Source organism: Cyprinus carpio, chromosome B6 (genome assembly GCF_018340385.1).
Source record: "Cyprinus carpio isolate SPL01 chromosome B6, ASM1834038v1, whole genome shotgun sequence".
NCBI lineage: Eukaryota > Metazoa > Chordata > Actinopteri > Cypriniformes > Cyprinidae > Cyprinus > Cyprinus carpio.
Window position 1 is genome coordinate 9,932,025 of NC_056602.1, and position 23,298 is coordinate 9,955,322.

At 35.8% G+C, this 23,298-nt stretch overlaps 2 protein-coding genes across 3 annotated transcripts in view; both read left to right on the forward strand.

Annotated features, from left to right (window-relative positions):
* The first annotated feature begins 56 nt into the window (after window positions 1-56).
* LOC109054745 (DPH3 homolog) lies at window positions 57-1,654 on the forward strand. The gene is made up of 3 exons (XM_019071980.2): window positions 57-283; window positions 614-688; window positions 1,256-1,654. Exons 1-3 carry the CDS (start codon window positions 176-178, stop codon window positions 1,328-1,330), a joined length of 258 nt encoding a protein of 85 aa, XP_018927525.2. The 5' UTR covers window positions 57-175; the 3' UTR covers window positions 1,331-1,654.
* A 3,406-nt stretch (window positions 1,655-5,060) lies between these two features.
* LOC109054742 (cytoplasmic protein NCK2-like) overlaps window positions 5,061-23,298 on the forward strand; it is a 43,839-nt gene continuing 25,601 nt past the window's right edge. The window contains exon 1 of one of the 2 annotated variants that reach the window (XM_042725637.1): window positions 5,061-5,349. The gene's annotated coding sequence lies outside the window, so the exon portion shown is untranslated. The remainder of the gene's footprint in view (window positions 5,350-23,298) is intronic. The other variant, XM_042725635.1, reaches the window with a different exon arrangement.

The following is a 23,298-nucleotide window of genomic DNA, read 5'->3' on the forward strand; positions in this document are numbered from 1 at the left end:
CACCTCCTGGTGGCTAAATTGTGAACAGCTTTTTGTTGTAATTCGCTGGTTGACAACGTCAAAATTGTGCGCCACTTATGTCACAGCGTGCGCGTGTTGTGTCCTGTTCTTATTTTTTTTTAGTCTATGGTTGACTCGGCACCGGCGAGGAAGTCTAACTAGTAACTAATCTAAAATGACGGTGTTTCACGACGAGGTTGAAATAGAGGATTTTGAGTATGATGAAGAAACGGAAACATATTATTTTCCTTGTCCATGTGGCGACAGATTCGCGATAACGAAGGCAAGAAAGTGTTTTTCTATTGGAGCATCAGAATGTAGACAGTCATAACTGTCATAACAGACATTATCGCTTTCTTAAATTTATAAACGTGTATATATTTATATGTATAGTTTTATTTGAATTTGTGTAATCATTGTTACTTTTAATGGATACTTTTTTTGGAATAGTCTAAAGAACTGCTGAACTACAAATAACCCAGAAAAAGAAACTGCCACTTAAGTGATGTACGTGTGTATTGACTCAAGAGGTGTTAGTGTATACCTAAGTGGCAAATATTTTTAGTTGAACTAAATAGTATTTTGTTAAGGGGAAACTACTTCTGTTTTTCAGGAGGATCTTGAGAATGGTGAAGAAGTGGCCACCTGTCCGAGTTGCTCACTTATAGTAAAAGTAATCTATGATAAGGTAGTGTGTTTAGTATGTTCCGGCAGGCTGTTTGTGTGTAGACAACTTGGCTTGGTTATTTTTGTTACTCACTGCAAACAATTAAGGATCATTTAATAAACAATCACATTAGAGTCCTCTAGTTTGATAACCTTGTCTATAAAAAAAAAAGTTGCATAGGTATATATCTAATAACCATTTTGTAACCATATGATTCTTAATGTTATTGATTTGTTGTAGAAATAATGCTTGTTTTTTGTATGTTTTTTTTTTTTTGCATAATGATAAAAATTGTATTAAATTAAACATACACTTAAGTTAATTTGAAAATGTAAGGATTACAGCTAATAAATATTCATTAATGATTGTGGGGGAAAACAGCTATTTACAATACACTGAGACTTAATTTCTGTAGAAGGGCCTTAAAAATACATTCTTATAGTATTCTGTTACTGTGATTACTTAATAGTCTCTGATAATATTTGATCTGTTTTAAAGGTTGAGCTAAACTATGAGAATTGTGTTCAGAATCATGTTAGTTCAATAAGTCTAAGTCTAAAATATACAATATTTTTGTTGTTGTTCTAGGAGCAGTTCATGTGTGGAGAAGTAATTGAAGCACCAAAAACAACAGAAAACAAACTGGAGCTGGCCCAGAGTTGAGAGATAGACATCGAAATGACTCTTGATCTGATCTTTTGCTCTGATAATGGACTTAATACGCACATCTGTCATTTTACAGTTACTCACTACATATGCAGATGTTTTGTGAGGATACTGACCACATGGACTTGATACATTTAGCTCCAATATTTTGCACACGAGTTACTATTCTGTTAAAGTTATTTATTAAAAAAAAAAAATAATAATTTTTTAAAAATATGCCCTGTTCTTGCTTGAATATACATTTTCAGGAATTGAGAACATCTGTAGTTTGATTACATTGTATAAAGACTTGTATGCAATAATACTGAAAGACTTAAATGACCTTTTCATTGTCAGTGGGGTGGTATTTATTTATTTATTTTTTACTTTTTTCCAAGTCTGTCCTATTTATTTTATTTGTATTAATATTATTATTATTAAACTAAGAATTTCTTAGAATAGTGCATATCATAAAATGCCCCACAAGATTCTCCCCATTGCCCCCTTTCCCTCACTGCAGGATAGTACATTTTTCAGGATAGCATACAATGTTTAAAACTAATTTCCAGGCCTTGACAAATATGGAATAGTTTTGCTCACCTATGTTCAGCACTAAAATATGTAATCGGCATACTACACTCTTTTTTTGTTTCCCAAATATAGTTAAGGTTATAAATTTGCATATACTATGCAGCAATTGCAAAATGTAAATAATTTTGAAAAAAATAAGACGGATCATAAATTGCTTGTTGTTGCACTGCCTTAAACACAAATTTTTATTCAACAGTCACTTATATAGTCCACAAAACATAGCTGAATTTACAGAGATGAACCAGTTCAAAAGTTTACATACCCCTGGATGTTAAAACTCAGGATCAGTGACAGTTTGTATGTTTTGTGAAAGTTAAATTGCTCCCTTTTCTTTAGAAAAATCCTACACTAACCCTTCCCAATAGTGACTGTATATGATATTGAGATCCAAGTGACTTTTACACTACTACAAAAGGTGCAAAGATTAATTGATGCTCAATAAGCTTTTGATCCTCCAGGAAACAACACACACTATTAAGAATCAAGCATTTTGAACTGCATGGGTCGTTAGTGTAAATTCAGTTATTATTTTGTCTTGTGGTATATGTTAACCTTTGATATGTAAAATACCTTATTTTAAATTAGAAGTACTAATAAAAACAAAATGCATTATTTGGGATCCCTCTAATTTTTTTTTTATTATTTTTACTTTTTATGTATTTATTGTTTATTTTTTTATTTTTTTTTTTGTGTTTATTCATAATGAAAAGTCCTTTAAATGCATTTTATTCTAATCTAATACAATTTCATTCATAAGTCATTTGCAAGAATTGTGTTTGAATTCAACCCAAAACCTATGTATCATGAAATGAACAAACAACAGTCAACACAGTGAAGACACAAAAATTAAAGGAACGAACAAAACAAATCTACCGGTCGATAAAAAGCCATATTTTATTTTAATGTATTAAAACTGAATGCTGAACTGCATGACCTCTGAAGTAAATTCTTCAATGTGTAAGTTCTTGGCATTACTTTTGGACACCAGGGGGTGCTATTTCTCAACAAAAAGATAAAACGTACAGAAGAATTCTCAAACTGTAGGTTAGTTTTGACACCAATTAGAGAATTTATATGAATTTGTTTCTAATTAAACACTGAAGTGACTCAATAACAAAATGTGAATGTCCTATTATGGCCCAAATGTAAATATAAATCTAGAATTCAATAGTGCAAATGGTTTGTAGTTGTTTTTATTTCTATTAATTATGGTAAATTATTTTTATTTATTTTTCTTTTGTAACAGGGTTGAATTGTTGAGCTTTATGAATTCAACAAAACAATTAACCAATACATGTAGAGAGAGGGGGGTTCGCTCCAACAAAAAACACAGAGTTTGTAGCATTATTTCTTTTGAAAGAATCAACTGAAATGTTTTAAATCCAACCTCTCCAAAACAACTTCTAAAGTCTGACTATCTTAGATGTAAGATGTGTGTCTTTTGCATGGTTGAGCCAAACCTGGACTAGTGCCATGAATGAATCCTTTTAGCATTTCCATCCGGTATATTCACAAATCATAATTTGGCTTTCATTGATTTCCTGTCAACAAAATTTTGCCATTTGGCTTGTCAGCAGCCAGCTTTGGTGTGTGCATTTGTGTGTGTGTGTGTGTGTGTGTGTGTGTGTGTGTGTGTGTGTGTGTGTGTGTGTGTGTGTGTGTGAGAGAGAGAGAGAGAGAGACACAGCAGTTTTCTGTCCTTCAGATGATATTGAAAGGCCCATCTCTCTGATGACTGTGGCATCCCTCATGACCCAGCAGTAGGAATACTGCACTCAGTCAATAGCATTTTAACTCGCTCTCTCACTGAGCTGATCAGGGAGGGGATATGGGCTGCCAACCACACACACACACACACACACACACACACACACACACACACACACACACACACACACACACACACTCCTGTCAGTACAGAGAGAATAAAAAGAGTCAAGGTCAAGGATGATCATGTTCACACAGACGCCAACAACATGACATAAAGCAGATGGTCATGTAAAAACAAACACTATTTTCATTAATCGTGTGGCCTCTTTCTCACTAACATTTGATGTGACATATTTATAGTTTTCTCACTTGCTGAGACACATTAATTGCTTTAAACTATAAACACAGCAACTCTTTTTTTTGACAAAAAGTTTCTTTTTAAAAACAGTATAATCCTTCTAACTTTGCTATCAAATGCACACAGAAGCACTAAACACTCATTACAGACTAAAAACAGAAGCACTAAACACTCATTACAGACTAAAAACAATAGATCATTGGCATTGCCTTTTACTTGAATAAGATTTTTACAGCTTCATGATACTTCTGTACTATACAATGTTTCAGAAATATTCAGGTAAAAAGATTAATAATATGCAAAAAATTCTGTAATATAGTTTTGTGTTTACAATACAGTTTTGGGAAAATTATGCCTTTAAGAATCTCAAAATTATATATGAATGAAAATATTCCTGAATATACTACTGTAAACTGAACTAGGCCTACAATACAGAAAGAGGAAAAGTAACATGGCATTGATTTTGAAACAGCATTAAAAGAATTGCAAACTTATTGATGATATATGAATGCCAAGGTAACATTCTCACATGCATATTTCTCATATTTACCTAAAAAAGTAGTTTTTCCTATATATATATACAGTGGTGGCCAAAATTATTAGAACACTAGAATTTTCAGTTTTTTTATCATGGTTTTAAGTCCGTTATTTCTATCTTTTTCTGTAGTGTCACTAGGAAATATCAATTTCCAAACATTCATTTAGCCATTAATTGTAATAATGCAGTTTTCTGTTTGCACAACAAACTGACAACAGCCAGTGCTCCACACAGAGATCTGATCTCATCATCATCCAGTCTGTCTGGAATAACATGAAGAAACACAACAAACTGAGACAGACTGAGTCCAGAAGAACCGTGGCAATGTCTCCAAGATTCTTCAAGATTCCTCAAGAAACCTACAGCAAAAGATAGTAATAACTTACTTAAAACCATTTTTAGCTGGTCAAAAATACTAGTGTTCTAATAATTTTGGCCACCACTGTATGTACTGGGGGTCCCTGGGTTGATTTTGAGTCTGGGTGGGCTCTCGCTGTTTTATATGAAACAGAAACAATTAAGCTGGCAATACACAGCGATCTTGTGTTTTATACTTGCTGCTTTTAAGTCACGAACAGTGTTCGCCCAGGGCAGTCCAGCCCTGGCAGCGGTGACGTCACCGAGCGCTAGGCTGAGCAGAGAGAGAAAGCGCGAGAGCGCTGCGGCGGAGTTCCTATAGGGCCTGCGAACGAAGCATTGGGAGGACAACGAAAAGCACACTGAGCGGGATTTCCCATCGCCCTCTTCTGAATGCACCCACACCGAGGCTAATCGGAATAAAGGACGTTTCCATCCGCATCCCTTCGTCTCCCCCGAACTGTCCAAAGGCAACCTGTAAAGGTAAAGAACGGCGAGCGCGTAAACTTGGTGCGTGAGTGTGTGTGGCAGCTTCACGGGAGGTGTATTCGGTGTTTCGTGGTTCACTGTAATAGACGTTTCGAGAAAAAGTCTAGCCGAGAAGCGAAAGCTTTTTTAAATCGCTTAAGACTCGTAAAGTCGCACACGGTGATTTTGTCTTGTGAATTTGCCCCTGGTTAAATATTGAATGAAGATTTTGTGTGCCCACAGTACAATAGCAGCGAGGTCAATAAGAATCGAGTCTTCGAATCTTTCTTTGCGAATCAGAGCGCAGAGCTGTTGTTATGGTACCGTGACCAGCTGACTTTTTTGTCATATTTTTATTGTTTATTTTTCTGAGACATTGTGCAGCACCACATGGCAGAGTTGAAAAGATTATATATATATATATATATATATATATATATATATATATATAAAAAATGATATATATATATTATTATTGCCTTATTATTATGGTACAACAGTAAAACATATAACATAGCTTATTCATTATTATAAATATTTTAATAATATTTTGGCTAAACCTGTTTGTTTGCAAAGGTTGCATACATTTTCAGCACAGTCTAAACTATTTTAAATTAAATTATGTATTGAGTCTTACCAAAAGATTTGTTATTTAGTTGTCAGCATCAAGCTTTTTAGCATAAAAATAAACATACTGTAGTCATCCACACCGTTATTTCAGTCCTGTGTTTTATATATATATATATATATATATATATATATATCTATATATATATATTTATGTATTTTTGTTTATATTATGTTTATTTTTTGTGTTTTCTATATGACTTAAATATGCATTATGACTAAATTAAAGGAATTTATGTAAACAGCACAATAAAATATTAAAATAATTTCCCTTGAACACCATTGTTTCTTGTTGATCGTACTGTTGTGTTAGTGCTGTTGCCTGCGTTGTTGGTGTTTATGGACCAACCAAAAGGAACTGATCAGTAGGCCTTACAGTTAAGATAGAAAGGTTTGAATATTGGATTACCGCATCGGTCCATAATCTCTGTCTGTCTCTCTCTTCAGTGTCTGTTACTCAGTCTCTACCCTCCTGTGATATGTCTGTGGAAAGGGGAGCATCGCTGTGTCTCTCTGCAGCATACTAGGCAGTGTGCATGCCAGAGATAACAGAATTGGACCGTTTCTCTGAATCCCGTAATTCTCTCATTTGCTAAGAACAGGTCAAGCATAATGAACTGGCACTATTTCACTTGGTTTCCCTTACTTCCATTTTCACTCGTTGAATGCAGTCAATAGTGGAAATCCGGTTGGTTATACATGCATTATGTCAGTATTACAAGATGAGTGTGCTAAGGTCAACTATGTCTGTTTAGGGGATCTTATTGACCCTCTCTCACACTGCATCAGATGCCATTTAGGATACTGCCAGCCAGAAAGATGAGATTTAAGCTGAATTTCAATTCATTCAGATGTGTAAAAATGTCATAGTTTGAAGTGCCTCTCATGCATTAGAGAGTTTTTTTTTTTTTTTTTTTTTTTTTTTTTTTTGTGTGTGTGTTTTGGATTTGTGTCCCTTCAGCAAGTAACAGCAAGTGAATTAGCTGTGGCTCTTAACAGAATCTATTACAATTATTTATTTACCCTCACATGTGACATAATAATCAGATTATTATTTTTTTCTTAAGTGGAAGAGGTTCTTGAAACTTAGTCAAAAGACTTTTGTTGCTCATATCATATGATATGAGAATATGAAGCTCATACCCATTTTATTCAGAGGCCCATGGGCAAAAATATGCAGTTTGCTGCAGTTGCTGATAAATGGCCAAAAATATAATGTAAATCAAGGAGATCTTTATAACAGTATAACAGACTACTTGCGTAAAATGCATATAAATATTAGTTATCACTCGTTATCTGCCTTTAAAATATCCTAATAGGATGATATTTAAATGCTTAATTTTGATCAAAGCTCTGCAGTTTTTATTGTGGGGATAAAACTTAAAATGCAATGCAATAAAATGCTGTTTACAAAGATGTACAAATAAATGTTCATCAAAACCCTGATCATATGATACTCACATTTGAACATGATTTTTCTAAAAAGTGATGTATGAATATTCAAGTTGCTAAATCTAAGTTACTTAAGTCCAGTAAGTATTCATACTGAAATATTACTAACAACTTAAAGTTATTCTTGTGTACTTCATAAAAATCTGTTAAAATCAAGATTTCACAGCAAAAAAAAAATGTGATAACACTTTATTTTGATAGTCCACTTTAGACATTCTACTAACAGTATGTAACTGCTTAATATTAATATTAATAATTCTAACACTTTATTTTTATGGGTCCACAACATACTGACTATGAGAAACTTCGCAAGTATGTCAACTTTTTATTTTTTACAAACCTTAACCCTTACCTTACAGTCTACTCTGAGAGTTACATGTAGTTGCAAATTATTAAGACTTAGTTGATATGTAGTTGCAGAGTTACTTATAGTTAGTAGAATGTCAAAAGTTGACTATCAAAATAAAGTGTAACCAAAAATGTACCACAACCTGAAGAGGGATGTTTTTAGAATTATACTAAAAGGTCTTTTACGTTCTTAAAATGCTTAATCTATCGATAATATGACAGAAACCATGTAGTAAATTGTAGTTGTTTTAGTATATGAGTACATAGGATTTATTTGATTTAGCTGAATTGGGTCTCAGACCCATATCCACCAATGTACTGTAAATACTGAACTCTTCACTGTCAGAATCCCCTTTGGTCAAAGGAGTGTGTGAAAATGATTATGCTCTCCTGATGTGCTTATAGCTGTTTCTTGTCTCTGTTGGGGTTAGCCAAGAATAGCATCCTCTCTCCAGGGCTGAACTCTGGAATCTTGCCCCATTGGGAGTTTAATTGCTGATCATGAAACAACATTTCAAAGCCTTTGCTATTGGTCTCAGATGATAGTAATAAGTTGGTCCACACACTGCAGATGGTTCGATCCTTGAGAATTTTTGACCTGGAATTAAATTACAAAGTGCGATAGAAAATTAATGATTTAAAGCGTTTAGTGTACATTGTAAACTGTAAATTTTGTTGTCATTAAGGAATTTTTCTTTACAGTCTTATCCTTTCCTCCACGCAGCGCAGGAACAGAGCAATTTGCAGCTCAGCATGGATGATGCATATTTTATTAACAGTCTGGGAAAATGTAGCATCTCAATATTTCATCAGTGCACAGCTTGTCATCGGTGCCAGGAAAAAGTATGAAGCTCTCCAAAAATAGGCTTTGTTAAAAGTTACTCTGAGGAGGACAAATTACAGGAGTTGCGACTCTGTGTTTCTGACAGGGCATTATTAAAATTCTGGATCTCCAGAATAAGCCCCTGCTGAGCAGTGATCTCAGTAAAGACCTTGAGAAAGGTACCCAACTTTGGACACTTTTTGTGCTGCTCAAAATAATTGGAATAGAAAGACAGCATTAAGGAAACAAAGAAGGAAAGGATTATTGATGTTTTTTTCTGATTTCGAACAGTCTATGTCTATGAGTTTTGACTTCATGTAATGTGCATGATCCTCCTATGTTCCAACACGACTGACAGTGCAATGTATGTTATTAAACAGATAGTCAAGGTCTTTGGCCACTGTGCCACATTTCCCACAATTTGAAAATATTTATACAACCCTGCATGGTGAGGATGTTGTGCATTGCCCATGTGATTAATCCTGTAGCAACATTATCTAATGACAGGGGCTTAAAGGAATTTTCTGGGCTCATATTCGAGGAGGGGGGCATAAATGAATGAGGCCCAGTCTTAGCAAAAATATACAATTTGGTGCATATTTATAATGATGATATTTGTAAGATTTTACATTCTTTATCTTAATAATTCTGATAGCTTGTAAAGTCAATGAGCTCTTTATAATAGTATAGAAGACTACTTACAAATGCATATTTTTTTTTTTTTAATATCAGTTTTTACATGATATCTCTCTAAATGTCTAAGTGAAATTATATTTAAATGCTTAATTTTTATTGTGGGGGCAAAACATATAGCAATGCAGTACAATGATTGAGAGATGTTTCCTGATGTATAGCCTGATGTATCATAATTTGATACTTACATTTTAACATTCTAAAAAACAATCATAACTGTTGTGGTACCTCAAGCTGCTGCTTAAAAAATAACTTGCTGTTGGTTAACCAAACCACATGTCTTTGATGTGAGGAAGTGGTGATATTCTCTACAAATTATAGGATTTATATGAGATTTTAAATCTCAGCTAGAGACATGCATGTCGTTGCCAGAATCATGGCCAGAATGCTTGATTTATCCATTGTGTATAGCTGTAGATAGGCTCTTATCTTTGCTGTTAAGAGGCAAAGCATGTCAAGCTTGTTTGAGATGGAACTCCTCTTATATGTAGCCATCATGACTACAAAAAGAACATTTTTTAAGAACAGGACAGGTAGATTTTATCCTTTCTCTTTGTCATTGACTCTTGAACCAGCTCTTGAATCTTGAAAGTCCTGTTTCTAAGAGCAATGGTGTCTTCATAAACTAAATGGCAGTTTATATGCTGTACTAATCTGATTGTTAAACAGAAGTTGTCTGTTTTGTCATTTGGGTTTGTTTCCCATAAGTTCAAATGGTCTGTGGTGCATCGGTTTACAGAAAAAAAGCAGTCTATCCAGCATGTCAACGTGCAGTGGGGGCTGAAAAAATTGATTAATTAGTATAGACATTAATAGAACTGTGTTTGTGAGTGAAATATGGCTAATGTTGTCATAGCTGTCAGTTTTCCTTGTAATAGCAACTAGGATGATGTGTCCAGTTTAATAGACGAGACATTCTCCTGTTGTTTTATTTAATCTCATGATGATTACATTTACCGTTCCTCATATTTCATAATAAGCTGTCGTAGAAGGAAGATAGACTACTGCAGAGAGAGGTTTGAGGTCAGAACAATTACAGAGAGAGATGTTTTTCATTGTGTTATTGTTATCTCGTCATTCTATTTGTTCAGGAGATTTACAATGTGGATTTATTTTAGTTATTTAGCCAGTTCTGCTTTCTTTCACAGTTAAGGCAATCTTAATGGACACAATTAAATACAATGAAAAAAAAAATCATTACACCAATCATTATTTTTAGTACATAACAATGATAAAATGTAATAGAAGTCACATGAACAAATTGTACCCTCATTGGTCTAAATGTTTGTGTGCTGTAATGAATTAAACTCTTTTTTCTGTACAGTTTACATTCCATCTCAATTTTTTAGCTTAATGTTTCTCATCAGTTTTTTGGGCTAAATGATGAAAAAATAGTGCAGGGCAGGCAATGTTAAATTGTTACAATTTTGCACAATTTTGCATGTTGACTACATTTGTGTAAATTTAGACGTTGCCTTTATTGTTACATCAAGAGTTATCTCAATTTACGGACTAATATTTTTATGATCTAAAGATGCATTTTCATTCCTTCTGTCACATTTTAGCTTGGTTAACCTGTATTAACCCTTTATTGCACCGAGATGGATGTTGGCAATCTAGAAATGTGTTTGTGTTATCACTCAGAATATGACTTATCTTTCGGATAAGAGGAGGGCAAGATAAAGACATATGAGCAAAGGGGTTGAAAAAGAGTTGCTGTCTGACCATAAAACAGCTTGTCAAACAAAATTACATCTTGTCTTTCTCCCACTCTTTTCCCACTTCCTCTTGGGTGTAAAGTGTTGGCAGGCTGCTAACTCTTTAAATGACTTAATTAAGTAAGACAGTTGCTTTCAGTTAAATGGGCAAGGACCTAATTTTCAGCTACACAATTTATATCTTATCCTCTCTTGGTAAAGTTTGATAATGTAGAGGCCTGATCTGTGTTTTTGAGGAATGTGTGTAATAAATTGTGAGTCTACAAGCATCAGTTTCCTTTAACACTATGTGCTTTGTCTTCCCTGTGTTTTTATTCTTTAGAAGGGGAAATGTTTTTTTTTTTTTGATAAATGTTTTCTTCCCATCTTTTTCTATCCTGGCTCAATTTCTCTCACATTGCCTCTTTTGAATCAAGTTCCCCATTGTCAGTGGAAAATCTCTGCATTTCATACTAGGAAAGACTTATATTTGATTTATTTATTACTACAGCAGATATACAGTATCTAACTGCAGCAGGTTTACAATCGTAACTGTCTAAAATAACATCATAATTAAAAACCTTCTTAATTAAACAGTGGTGCAAAAGCCTCATTAGACATAGCAGTCCCTAACCAAAAACTCTCTGACCATTTTAATTTAACTGAGCCCCCTTTTGTGTAGATAACTGAGGATACCATCACTGAGAAACTTTGTTTGGTTGTTTATAGAAGAGATATATTCTAAACAAATATTAAAAAATGATACTTGATAACTCCCAAACATAAGTGGCTTCTTTATTCTTGCTGTATTTGCTGTCTTCCTCCCTCTACAGTAAATATATAGCTAAAAGTAAAAGAATCAAATGCCTGAACACTTGCTGGAGTCTTGATTCCTCAAAGTAGAGAGAATGAAGATGTGTAAATGAAGCAGGCAGGCCAGGAACCTTGATGGATGAGTGACTGGAAGAGTTTCAGAAGTTCAGCGGTAGCTTCTCGATGGCCCTACTGCTCTATTCTTTTTTCTTTTTTTGTTTTACCTCTATTTCCACCGCAGGCAGCATCACTCTATTTTTACCTACTTGTGAAGTGTTAGACCAGACTAGAGTGAGAAGAATTCCTACCCAGTCTTGAATCATTCTTCTCTTTTCTTCCCTTCTGTATCTTATTTTAGCTGATGTCTTCATTAGTTCACATTAATAATTCACTAGATGTAAATTAGCAGTCTTTTTGTACATAATACATCTTTTCATCCATTTGTTCCATTTTGTTCATGGGTCACTTATCATAGCGTGACTCATGCTGTATGGTTCTTTAAACGTTTACATGTGTATGCTGCACATTAAGTCTTTGCTGTGTGATCTCAGGCCAGTTGTTTATTTTTTCCCTGTTCTAAATGGTTTATTTTCCAGTGGGTTTCTTGGCTAGTATCTCATCACCGTTAAGAACATTATGTAAAAACCTGTTGTTGCCAATGTGAGTAAAAATATTCATTTCAGCTGGAGAACAAACATGCTTAGACCTGTGCTCAACTGCTCCTCTGAGTTTCGGCATGACTTGTTCTTTTCCATTGTTCAGTTATTAGCTTTCTTAATAATGAAACCGCGTGTCTTTTCTGATCACACAGGAAACAGAGAAGTGGGAGGAAGCCTGCAAACCATGGTTTGTCATCTGTATGTGTGTGCACAAATACTGTGGGGTGGGGGGTGGTGGGCACATAAGCACTTCACTAAAATTATATATATATATATAAATATATATATATATATATATATATATACATATATATATATATATATACAGGGTGCGATTTGTGAAAAAACAGAGGGGGGGATGCTTTTTAAATTTTTTATAAAATGTTTTTAATACTACAGAAATTGTATTTAGTGTGATCTCAGTTTAATAAAAACATTGTAAGCCTACGTTAGGCCTATTAATTGTAATGATTTAATGTCCACGGTTATTCAAACAACAAATTACATAGAGAAAGCGAGCAAAGAACACAACAGAGTTTTTTTGAAACTCTGAATCAGTTAAACCATTGCGTCGCAAAATGATTCACTGTTTTGAAGCGCTCCAATCGGATCGCGTATCGCGAATCATTTGATTCAGATCTGGACGTCAGAGTGGGTTTGCATGATGTTTTTACAAGTTATTTAGCAGAGGCAGGGACACATAGACCAGAGGCGGGGAAATCCCCCCCATCCCCCCTGGCAAATCGCACCCTATATATATATATATATATATATATATATATATATATATATATATATATATATATATATATATATATATTTATATATATAAAACATTAATTAAATAAGCTACTTTTGTAATAATAATAATAAAACTATGACAGGATGTGTTTTTTTTTAGCATAAATTAATCAGGCTAGCTTATTCAGTCTAGCTAAATTGGTGCCAAGTTACTGAAAAATACTGATAAATTAAAAGTATTGATAAATATCAAGTTAAAAAAAAATATATCATACATTTGAAAAAAATATGGGTGACAGGGATATTATGCAGTAATAGGACTGCACAAATGTGGGAAATGGCTAAATATTTTGTTTTTGGTCATTTAGAATTTTTTACTATCAGTTATATATTACATTGTTTTTTCAGGGTAGAGACATTTGTTTAAATTTAAACATTTGAAACTAGGTGCCTTTCATTAAATGTTAATGTTATGTTAAAACATTTCCATTAGTTCTCATCACACACGCACACACAACAACATTTTAGATTTTGCCTGTAATGCCTAAAAAAGGGTTTAAATTCTGCTTGTTTTGGGGTCTGTAAGCTTGGTACTGTACATCAGGCTGATTTAGAAGGATGTTTTAAACAACATAAAAAGGATTGTTGCCCACCCCACCACTTTCAGTATCTGTTTAGATTATTTAAAAGCTCCAGGACTAGAAATTGTTTTTTGGATGCAAATAAAGTGCATTAGCACAACCACTAGTTTCCGCTATCATGTAACGGTACAAGCTCTCAGCTCAAGAAAAGTGCAAAACAATTACTGAAAACAAATCACTCTAAGATAGGACCACCACAATCACCTGCACCTGTCTAATTATTTTAGTGATTTACTGCTTTAAACATCATCTTCTCGTTGGCCTCTATGGACTGGTTGGGTAAAGATTGATGAATTAAAAAAAATGTCAGCCCACGTTTGTTTGAATATCTGTCTTTCAATGTTTATGGTAAAAATGTGTTGTAGGAAGGTGGCATTAGCTGAAATGGACGGCTGTGTTGAATGTGGCCTCTAACAGACCCTAAAACGTATTATTCTTAGTCATCCTTCTGAGACCTGTGACGACAGTCACAACATCCCTGACTCACACACTTAGTCTTTGCTCATGTAGATACTCTTTATTCTGGCGTATGTGAACATTTTGTGTTCAGAAATGATTGCTTTTTTTCTAGAGAGCTCATGTTCTGCCTTTGGGCTGTTGGTCTACTTTTGTCCCACTCTGGGCTGCAGTCATATATGATCTTGAGTCAGTTAAACATTTGGTGCTTTTTGAGAGGAGACCAAAGTAAGGAGATTGTATGCAGCATATTGGATTGTCTGTTGGTTCCAGCAACAAGAAAATGATGCTAAAATTGACTGAAATCCCCAAATCATTTTGCCACCTTAAAGGCATCATATGATGTTGCTAAAAAGAACATTATTTTGTGTATTTGGTGTAATGAAATGTGTTTGTCATTTAAAGTAAAAAAAAAAAAAACAACAACTTATTTTCCACATAATGTACATTATTGTTGCTCCTCTATGCCCCGCCTTTCTGAAACGCGTCAATTTTTACAAAGCTCATCATTCTGAAAAGTGAGGTGTGCTCTGATTGGCCAGCTGTCCAGTTCGTTGTGATTGGCTGAATACCTCAAGTGTCTGACGGAAATGTTATGCCCCTTAACATACTGTGATCATGCCGTGTGTCCCGGTGTTCTAACAAATAATGCAACCTATCAGGTTATGCTACCAACACTGTATTTATCCTACTGTAAGGGGTAGGTTTAGGGTTGGGGTAGGTCAGCGGTTCTCAATTCCAGTCCTCTCGAGGCTTTGCTCTGCACCTGTTGTATGTTTTTCTTATCGCTTCAGATGTATTGATCTATTCGAATATAAGTGCCCTGTGAAGTGGACATCACAGGATATTCTGCCATGATTCCAGTTTGAAGCAAACATACAGTATATGTTCCATTCAAAGTGCATTGAAGTGCGCAAAACATGAATTTAAATTGTATTTATTGACCGATGTATATGATGTCACACTTGTCCGTGTGTGAAGACGTTGCACAGTGCAAAATCATGAATGAATGTTCCGAAGTGAAGTAAACTTCAACAGATTTCCCCTGCTCAGGCAGTAGGGAGCAATGAACACTGTGTAGGGACTATGTCTATGGGAACACAGTTCATGCATGGAGCTCACTTCTAACAAGCTGATTATCTGAATTAGGTGTGTTAACAAAGAGAGACATGCAAAATATGCAGAACTGGGGGTGCGAGAACTGGAATTGAAAATCGCTGGGGTAGGTGTACGTTAATAAAGCATTTTGCTTCCGAATTATGCTACCATCTGTTTTAATAGGAGGTAGCAAAATCTGACAGGGTAGCACAAATTGTCAGAACACTGGCGCAATGAGGAAAAAACAATAAAACCCATTACAAACAAGGCATTTGTTACATCCAGTGGGGACATAATTACTGATTATAATGACTTATACTGTCTTTTTATGTGAACATAAAAACCATGTCTGCATTTGTGATTGGAGAAATGACAAACAACAAGCACTACTCTCTACACTACTCAAAACTCGCATTTGAATCATCAGTGGCAAATCCTTTAAATATGTTAACGTACTTACAGACTGTGAGTCAGAACAGCTGGCATTGTAGTGTTCTCTCCCAGGATCAGGAAACAGTCCTCCATAACATGCACTGCACACATCTGAATATTTGGGTTTAACTGTTCTGGAACATTGTTGTAAATACTGTACAACTTAACCACTGATTTCTAGTCGTGTCCTCCTTTGGAAGGCCAAATGTTGTATGTTCGCTTTTGCAACGAAACACACAGCCTATTCACAACATGGCGGTGGCATCAACAATAAAGTTACACCTTATTTCTTTGCGTGAACATTTGGGCGGCATTATGCAAATCATCCCACATCGTGATATGGGGGTGGGTTTGAAAGAGCCATTTTGGGGGGGCGTGGACAAGTCTTAACTTTTATAAAGAATATCTCTTTGGGTTTGAAACTTTAGTCTTTGCAAAACTTTACAGATCTTCTTTATGCACCTAGAGCTTGTAACACTCCAAAGAGAAACGAAAAATTGAAATAGCATCATATGACCCCTTTAATCACCGAATGTATTTCAGACATCTTATTTGAGGTGGGTGGGAATGGATGTTTTCTTCAAAAAATCAAATGGCAGCAGACAGTTTTGAACCTTCAAAATGTCAAACGTGAGATAAACATTTGAACAAAGACATGATTGCTCTCTTTCACAGTGTAGTTGCTGTAATGTTCACTTTAGCTTGTCTTTTATGCAAATGTCATGGAAATTGCACATTGATTCCCTCCTGAATATTCACCAAAATGGGTCGTATTTGTTCAAATGAGCAAATTTACTCCTCCTCTACAAGCTGTTGCCTAGAGGAAGCTACCATTTGCCGTGTAGGCGCAAGACAGTCAGTTCCGATGTGATGCATGAACCACATTCTGTTGAAAAAAGCTGACATAAACACAGAACAAGTGCCTAAAATCATTCAAATCTTTGATTTTTTAATCACACTGTGCAAAATTATGATATAATGTGTTGTTTTAATAGCAGGTTGGTGTTTTGACTCATTCATCCCAGTTATTTGAATATTTTGAATCAGTTTCACAAAAAGATTAATTCACAGATTCAGTCCATTTCTGCATTGTTGGCATTGTTACATCAGTAGGTGTGTATGTTTTATTGATTCATTGAATCCTTTAATCAAACAACAGTCAAAACAGATGACCCAAACAAGTCTCATTTATAATAAAATTTTGGCTGCTGACAAATCTGCTAAGAGATGTTAGCGCTGACAACCTCGTGGCCAGTGTGCTTTAAAACAAACAAAACAAACACAAAAATCTTCTAAGGCACTCCAAAAAGCAGAATTCACATTTATTGTTTATTCCACTTTGACCTGTTGAACATGAATTTAATCCAGATACAGAAGGATTTTTTTTGGGGATATATTTTTAATATATATATATATTTTCACATTTGTAATTCTTCCAAAGAATTTCTCTCTTTGTTGTGAAGGACCAGATTCACATGCCGAGTTGAGCAAACATCCTGATGGTCAATAGGTCACAATTTAAGTTTGGTCAGGACTATATCTCATGCTTTTGCCACTATAATGGGGAGGCTTTTTGCAGAAAAAAAGACTTAGAATGATTCATTCCCTTAACAGATTCTTTGACAAATGTTTACATCCCCATTCTTTGTTTTGCCCTTAAGTGAGGCATGTCACCCCAGTTTGATTCATTGGAATGTCCTTGGGTTTAGTAGTTGTGGATTAAAAGCATTCAGTGGCAGGTACAAATTAAGTGTTACAAAACTCCATTTTGTGGGACTTTTCCACTGTAGTGATCAGAGAGAGAGAGAGTGAGCAAGAGAGAAATCATGGTGCTCACTGGTTGGTCTGAAATGTTGAACATGAAGGGAGTGTCTATTTTAACAAGTCACTCCTAAGGAACTTCACTTCAAAGCTGTGGAAGTTTGTGACTGGAATAGAAAGAGAGGTAAACCAGGCCATGATGTCAAGAACACTCAATGTCTCCACTGTCTTTTTTATTTTACCTTTATATTTTTCTTACACTTTTTTGCAAGTCCCTGCTGTACCTCCTGGTTCCTCTTACAGTATCAACAACTTCTCTTAAACTCAGAGCAGTGATTAATGCTGTACATCCTCAAAGGAGCCGATAGGAAATAGGAAAAGAACTCTGAATGTTCACTTCTCACCAAAGCAAGTAAAAAGTGTTGTTGTAGAGTATCTTCACAAAGCGTTTCATTTTTCCATTCTTCCACTAACAAGATACCAGTGGCCTCCTTTGTGATTAACAAATAATAACATCATAATTACTGTTTTACTGGAAGCTTGCAAAAGATGCAAATCAAGGTACAGATGTAAGTAAATATGTGTGCTACTATCTTTAAAATGAGTCCAGGCTTTATATTTTTGTATGTAGTGTTTGCAACAGATCATTTATAGTGAATGACAAACCTGTTTTTCAACTCATTGTTGACGCAAAAAAACAAACAATATTTGTTTGTGGAGTTAATGTGCGAGATATGTTTCTGTTCAGATCTCTTTGTGCATGGTATCTGTGAATTTAGAAAAATGAAAACAGAACACACAGGACAGGAGGGAGGAATACTATCCCCCAACCCCTCACCCCATCGGGCCCTAAAAAAATATTTTGTTACATTTTTATTATACAATTTTGATGATTTCCATTATTAGGCATGCTTTTGATACTAAAAAAAGGAAGAAGAAACTGGAGTTTGGAATAAATGAAAATAATATGTAATGTGTCATCTGAGCTTCAGACAATGGAATGCCATCATATAAATTAGCAATATCCCCATATCCAACAATTAATGCAGCGAAGCATTAGAGGCAGAAGAAAAAACAGAGAAAATTGATTCTTGACAGCTGTTTGTGACCTGAATGCTAAGTACAGCATGGTCTGGGTCCCACATCCACATTCTTTTCCCTCTGGTCAATTTTCTGAGATTGTGACAGATTTAAAGTGCTGTCTTCCTTCTTCCTCTCAGCATTCTGGATGGTATTGGTGTGTCAATCAAATTTGTTAGCTTTTTAGTTTCCTGTTAGCGCAACAGTGCCGTGAGGCTGTTGTCTGCACCTGCGTGATAGATCAGGATGGGAAAACAACACTGGCGCCACCAAGGACGCTGCAGCTGGACGATGGTTATGGGATCTGGATCTGTGGTTTGAACTACCAAATTGGCAGTCAAGTATTAAACTGGGGGGAAACAGATTTTTACAGTTACCCTCGTGCATTAAAACCGTGGGAATTTGGAAATTGGAGAACAGCAGCAGAGAGAGCAAAATGCAGCGAGACAGAGATGAAAAGGGAAAAGACAGGGTGAGATAGAGACTGAGTGACCAATGATTTCTCAACTGAAACAAGAGTCAAGTTTCTGTTCGTGGGTAAAACAGAATAAAGCAGACTGAAACAGACTGGAAAATACCTTTTATTTTTTCAGCAATTTTAAATTCAACAAATTGCCTCAGAGCTTTTAAATGTTTTTTGAAGTTTCTAGGCTTGTGAACGTTACTTTTTCAAATTCTACATTTAGTTGCACTTCTGAAGTCCTCATTGCTGTAGTCTTGGAACGTGCAAACACACGTTGTTTTTTTTTTGTTTTTTTTTCCAGTTAGTATTTCCAGTTTATTGTGCCATATGCATCAGATGGTTGGTGAATATGGTGTGGATGGTCTGTGGGTGTGACTTATGAAAACCAAACCAAGGCAAAAAATTGACTCAGAGTGGAAACCTCAGAGTGTGATGGTGTTGTCATTTCAGGCTTGAAATAGAATAGGAAGTGTACAGCTCATTGGATTCTTTTACCCCAAAATGTGCTGTTTTGTTCTTTAAATGTGATATTAAGCCTCATCTATCTTCACCCTCAGCTGTGATAATGTGTCAGGGCAAACCAGAGCCCTCCAGCTTGTGTTTGTCAAAGATACGGATCTTGCCAGTGGTAATTCTTCTCTTTGATCTGTTGTGTTTGTGTGAACAGGCTGCACTTGGTAGCTGAAATGATAGTGTTGATAGTGAAAATTGGAGAGCAAGGAAAATGCTTCTTGCTATCATTCTTTTCCATTCATTTTCCATGATGTTGAGTCAAATTTTCCTTTCTGCGAACAAGGGAAAACTGCAGTGCTGAGCCAAATCTACTGGCTGATCTCTCCTCTTTCTCTACCCCATTTTGCTAGGATAGTTCATCCAAGAATGAAATTTGTATCATTATTTTCTATATGATTATTTATTCCATTGGACAGAAAGTTGATAGAATGTTCATGCAGCTCTTTTATATACAGTACAACCAACACCATGACCAGAGGGTATCAAGGTCAAAAAAATAATGAAAAATGCCTATGTTCACACTTTAAAAAAAAAAAAAAATTAAGGAAATCGATACTTTTGAGGATCACGTGACCCTTCGGCAGCAATGCATGCATAGTCCTTCGCTCTGCTCACTTTGTCAGAAATTTTATATATCCTGTCAGTAAATTTTGAACCACTCTTTACCTAGCCCACTATGAGTACCCCAGCAGTCAAGGACATTCGGAAAAGAGAGATTGAACAATCGCCCAATAAAGAAAAAAATCAAAGATTCTGCCATCTACGGAGAGGATCTGTAGCTGCTATAGCTAACGGTATTCAAGCTAGCGCTCAAAGAGCAACAAAAGTACACTCGATTCGGTTGTGGCTTCAACTGTAAGAGAAGCAATAGATCTGTACTGACCTCAGTACTCCGTGATCTACATTTGGATATACAAACGACCAAACGATTCTGTAAAAGAGCTAAAAGCAGAAGTTGAAAAGCTAGCCAACGCAGCAAAACAGACACAGGACAGCGTCGATTCCGTTCAAGCAGATGCACGTGAGGATAGGATGACAGTCACAAACTTAAGAATTCAGCTGGAACAACTAACCAAAAAAAATTTATGGACATTGAAGATAGGAGCAGGAGAAATAAACGTTCGATGGTGGGGTTGCCAGCAGGGGCGGAGCAACTGGTGGGGTTGGAGTTGTTGGTGGATAATGTTTCAATGTGGATGACTTCATTTGATGGTTGTGACATCGAGATTGACCGGACACATTGCGTGTACGAGGAAGGAAAAAACTAAGATCGACAGCATACTCTCATCTTCCGTTTACTAAGATGGCATGACAGGTTGGCGGTCCTGAAAGGTGCTTGGCAGGCGTATTCGGTGAAATATACGCAGGACAATGTCATGCTACAATTTTTTCCCGACTTTAGTCCAGTGACCAGCCACAACTACCAAGAGAAAGAGCTTTAATCCAGTCTTGAAGAAGATGACAGCACTTGGTCTCCAGCCCTCCCTCACATATCCGGCGGTAATTAAACTACTACACAAAGGTGAGCAGATGATGTTCAACTCTCCTCAAAAGGATTTTGTATACTTCATTGCCACAGAAAGACTTATTCTGCAGCGCTACAAATCAGAGGGAAGGCAACGGCTACCATCTCCATCCTTTTAGCTCAACGAAGGAAAATCAGCGATGAGGTCTGCGGTGATTGTAACTGCCCTGAAGGGAACAATAACAAGATGGCCAGGGGCACTTGTTGATCTCTTTTTGGAATCCTGCCCTTGACCTGTAAGCTCGTCCGCTGGCTGGTAAATAATATTGACTCTGGTCTGATGGGAACAATAACAAAATGTATATATATATATATATATATTTTTTTTTTTTTTTTTTTTTTTTTTTTTTGTATTATGTTTTTTTTTTTTTTTTTTTTTAATGGAGAGCAGGTTCAATCATTTCGTTTTTTGGCAGTGGGCCTTTTGAGGGCATGTCTTGCGTTGAAGTGGACTGGTCACGCATCAATGTGTTTATTTTGTTTATGTAGACACTCTCTGTAATATGCGGTCTGCTTTCGATTTTTTGTACATAGTTGTTAGTTTTTCCTTTTTCTTGTTTTTTCTATGCCTTTCAACAGACATCAATACTTTTATTTATTTTGCCGTTTCTTTTAAAAGGATTATGCATTGAGGTGGATTGGTATCTAGGATACGTACTAACGTCTACTTGTCCCTGGCAGTATGGTCTTGCTTTTTTGTTGTTTTTACTTAGACATAAGATGATCAAGTAACCACAAACTCCTATGATAATTAACAACCTATTTAAAGGGTTTTACACAAATCTGTATAAACCCGAAACCGATTTGATGAGTCAGTTTGTAGACAGTAATTTGTATAAAATTAGAAATGACACACGGATCACACAGAATGGATAAAGGCTCTTTGGAGGCCCCATTAGTTTGGAGGAGCTTCATGAAACACTTAAAAAGCCTTCAAAAGGGCAAGTCACCAGGCTTAGATGGCCCCCATCCTGAATTATATTTAGAAATATGGGATGTGGTAGGGGACTCTCATGCTTGACTCATTTAATTTTCGCAATTGAGCATGGTACGTTTCATAGAGACCATAAAAATCTTTAATATCACTGCTTCTTAAAAAGGTAAAGATCCGATTAGACTGCCTCTAACTACAACCAGTATCACTCATCCCATGCGATCTAAATGTTATACTAAAACTCTTTGCCTCTCGCATGGAGGAGAGAAAGTAATTCATAGATTCTAATCAAAGAGGACCAAACTGGTTTTATTAAGGGGCATCATGCGTCCCGATAATGTGTGTCGACTGTTTTCAGTACTCGATTTTGCAGACTCTCTTCCGAATCCTTGTGCGTTTTTTTAACTTGACGCAGAAAAGACGAAAAAGCCTTTGACAGGCTAGGACTGGAAACTACAAACCCGATTCCAAAAAAGTTGGGAACAACAGCCGCTGTACAAATTGTGAGTAAAAAAGGAATGGAATAATTTACAAATCTCATAAACTTATATTGGTATTCACAATAGAATATAGATAACATATCAAATGTTGAAAGTGATAGATTTTGAAATGTCCATGCCAAATATTGGCTCATTTTTGGATTTTCATGAGAGCTACACATTCCAAAAAAATTGGGACAGGTAGCAAAAAAGGGCTGGAAAAGTTAAATGTACATATAAAGAACAGAAGAATATGCAACTTATCTTAGGTCAATTGGCAACATGATTGGGTATAAAACGAGTATCTCAGAGGATGGCAGTGCCCTCTCCGAAGTCAAGATGGGCAGAGGATCCACCAATTCCCCCAATGCTGCGGGAAAAAAATAGTGGAGCAATATCAGAAAGGAGTTTCTCAGAGAAAAATAGCAAAGAGTTTGAAGTTAATCATCATCTACAGTGCATAATATCATCCAAAGATTCAGGGAATCTGGAACATTCTCTGTGCGTAAGGGTCAAGGCCGGAAAACCATACTGGGATGCCCGTGATCTTTGGGCCCTTAGACGGCACTGCATCACATACAGGAATGCTACTGCAAATGGAAATCACAAACATGGGCTCAGGAATAATTCCAAGAAAACATTGTGGTGAACACAATCCACCGTGCCTTTCGCCATTGCCGTTAAAACTCTATAGGTCAAAAAAGAAGCCATATCTAAACATTGATTCAG

Bases quoted from the DNA above. Each gene is read 5' to 3' on its own strand.
- LOC109054745 (XM_019071980.2), top strand. From the start codon at position 176: ATGACGGTGTTTCACGACGAGGTTGAAATAGAGGATTTTGAGTATGAT. The intron at 284-613 runs GCAAGAAAGTGT...TCTGTTTTTCAG, and splicing joins ACAGATTCGCGATAACGAAG to GAGGATCTTGAGAATGGTGA. The intron at 689-1,255 runs GTAGTGTGTTTA...TTGTTGTTCTAG, and splicing joins TAAAAGTAATCTATGATAAG to GAGCAGTTCATGTGTGGAGA.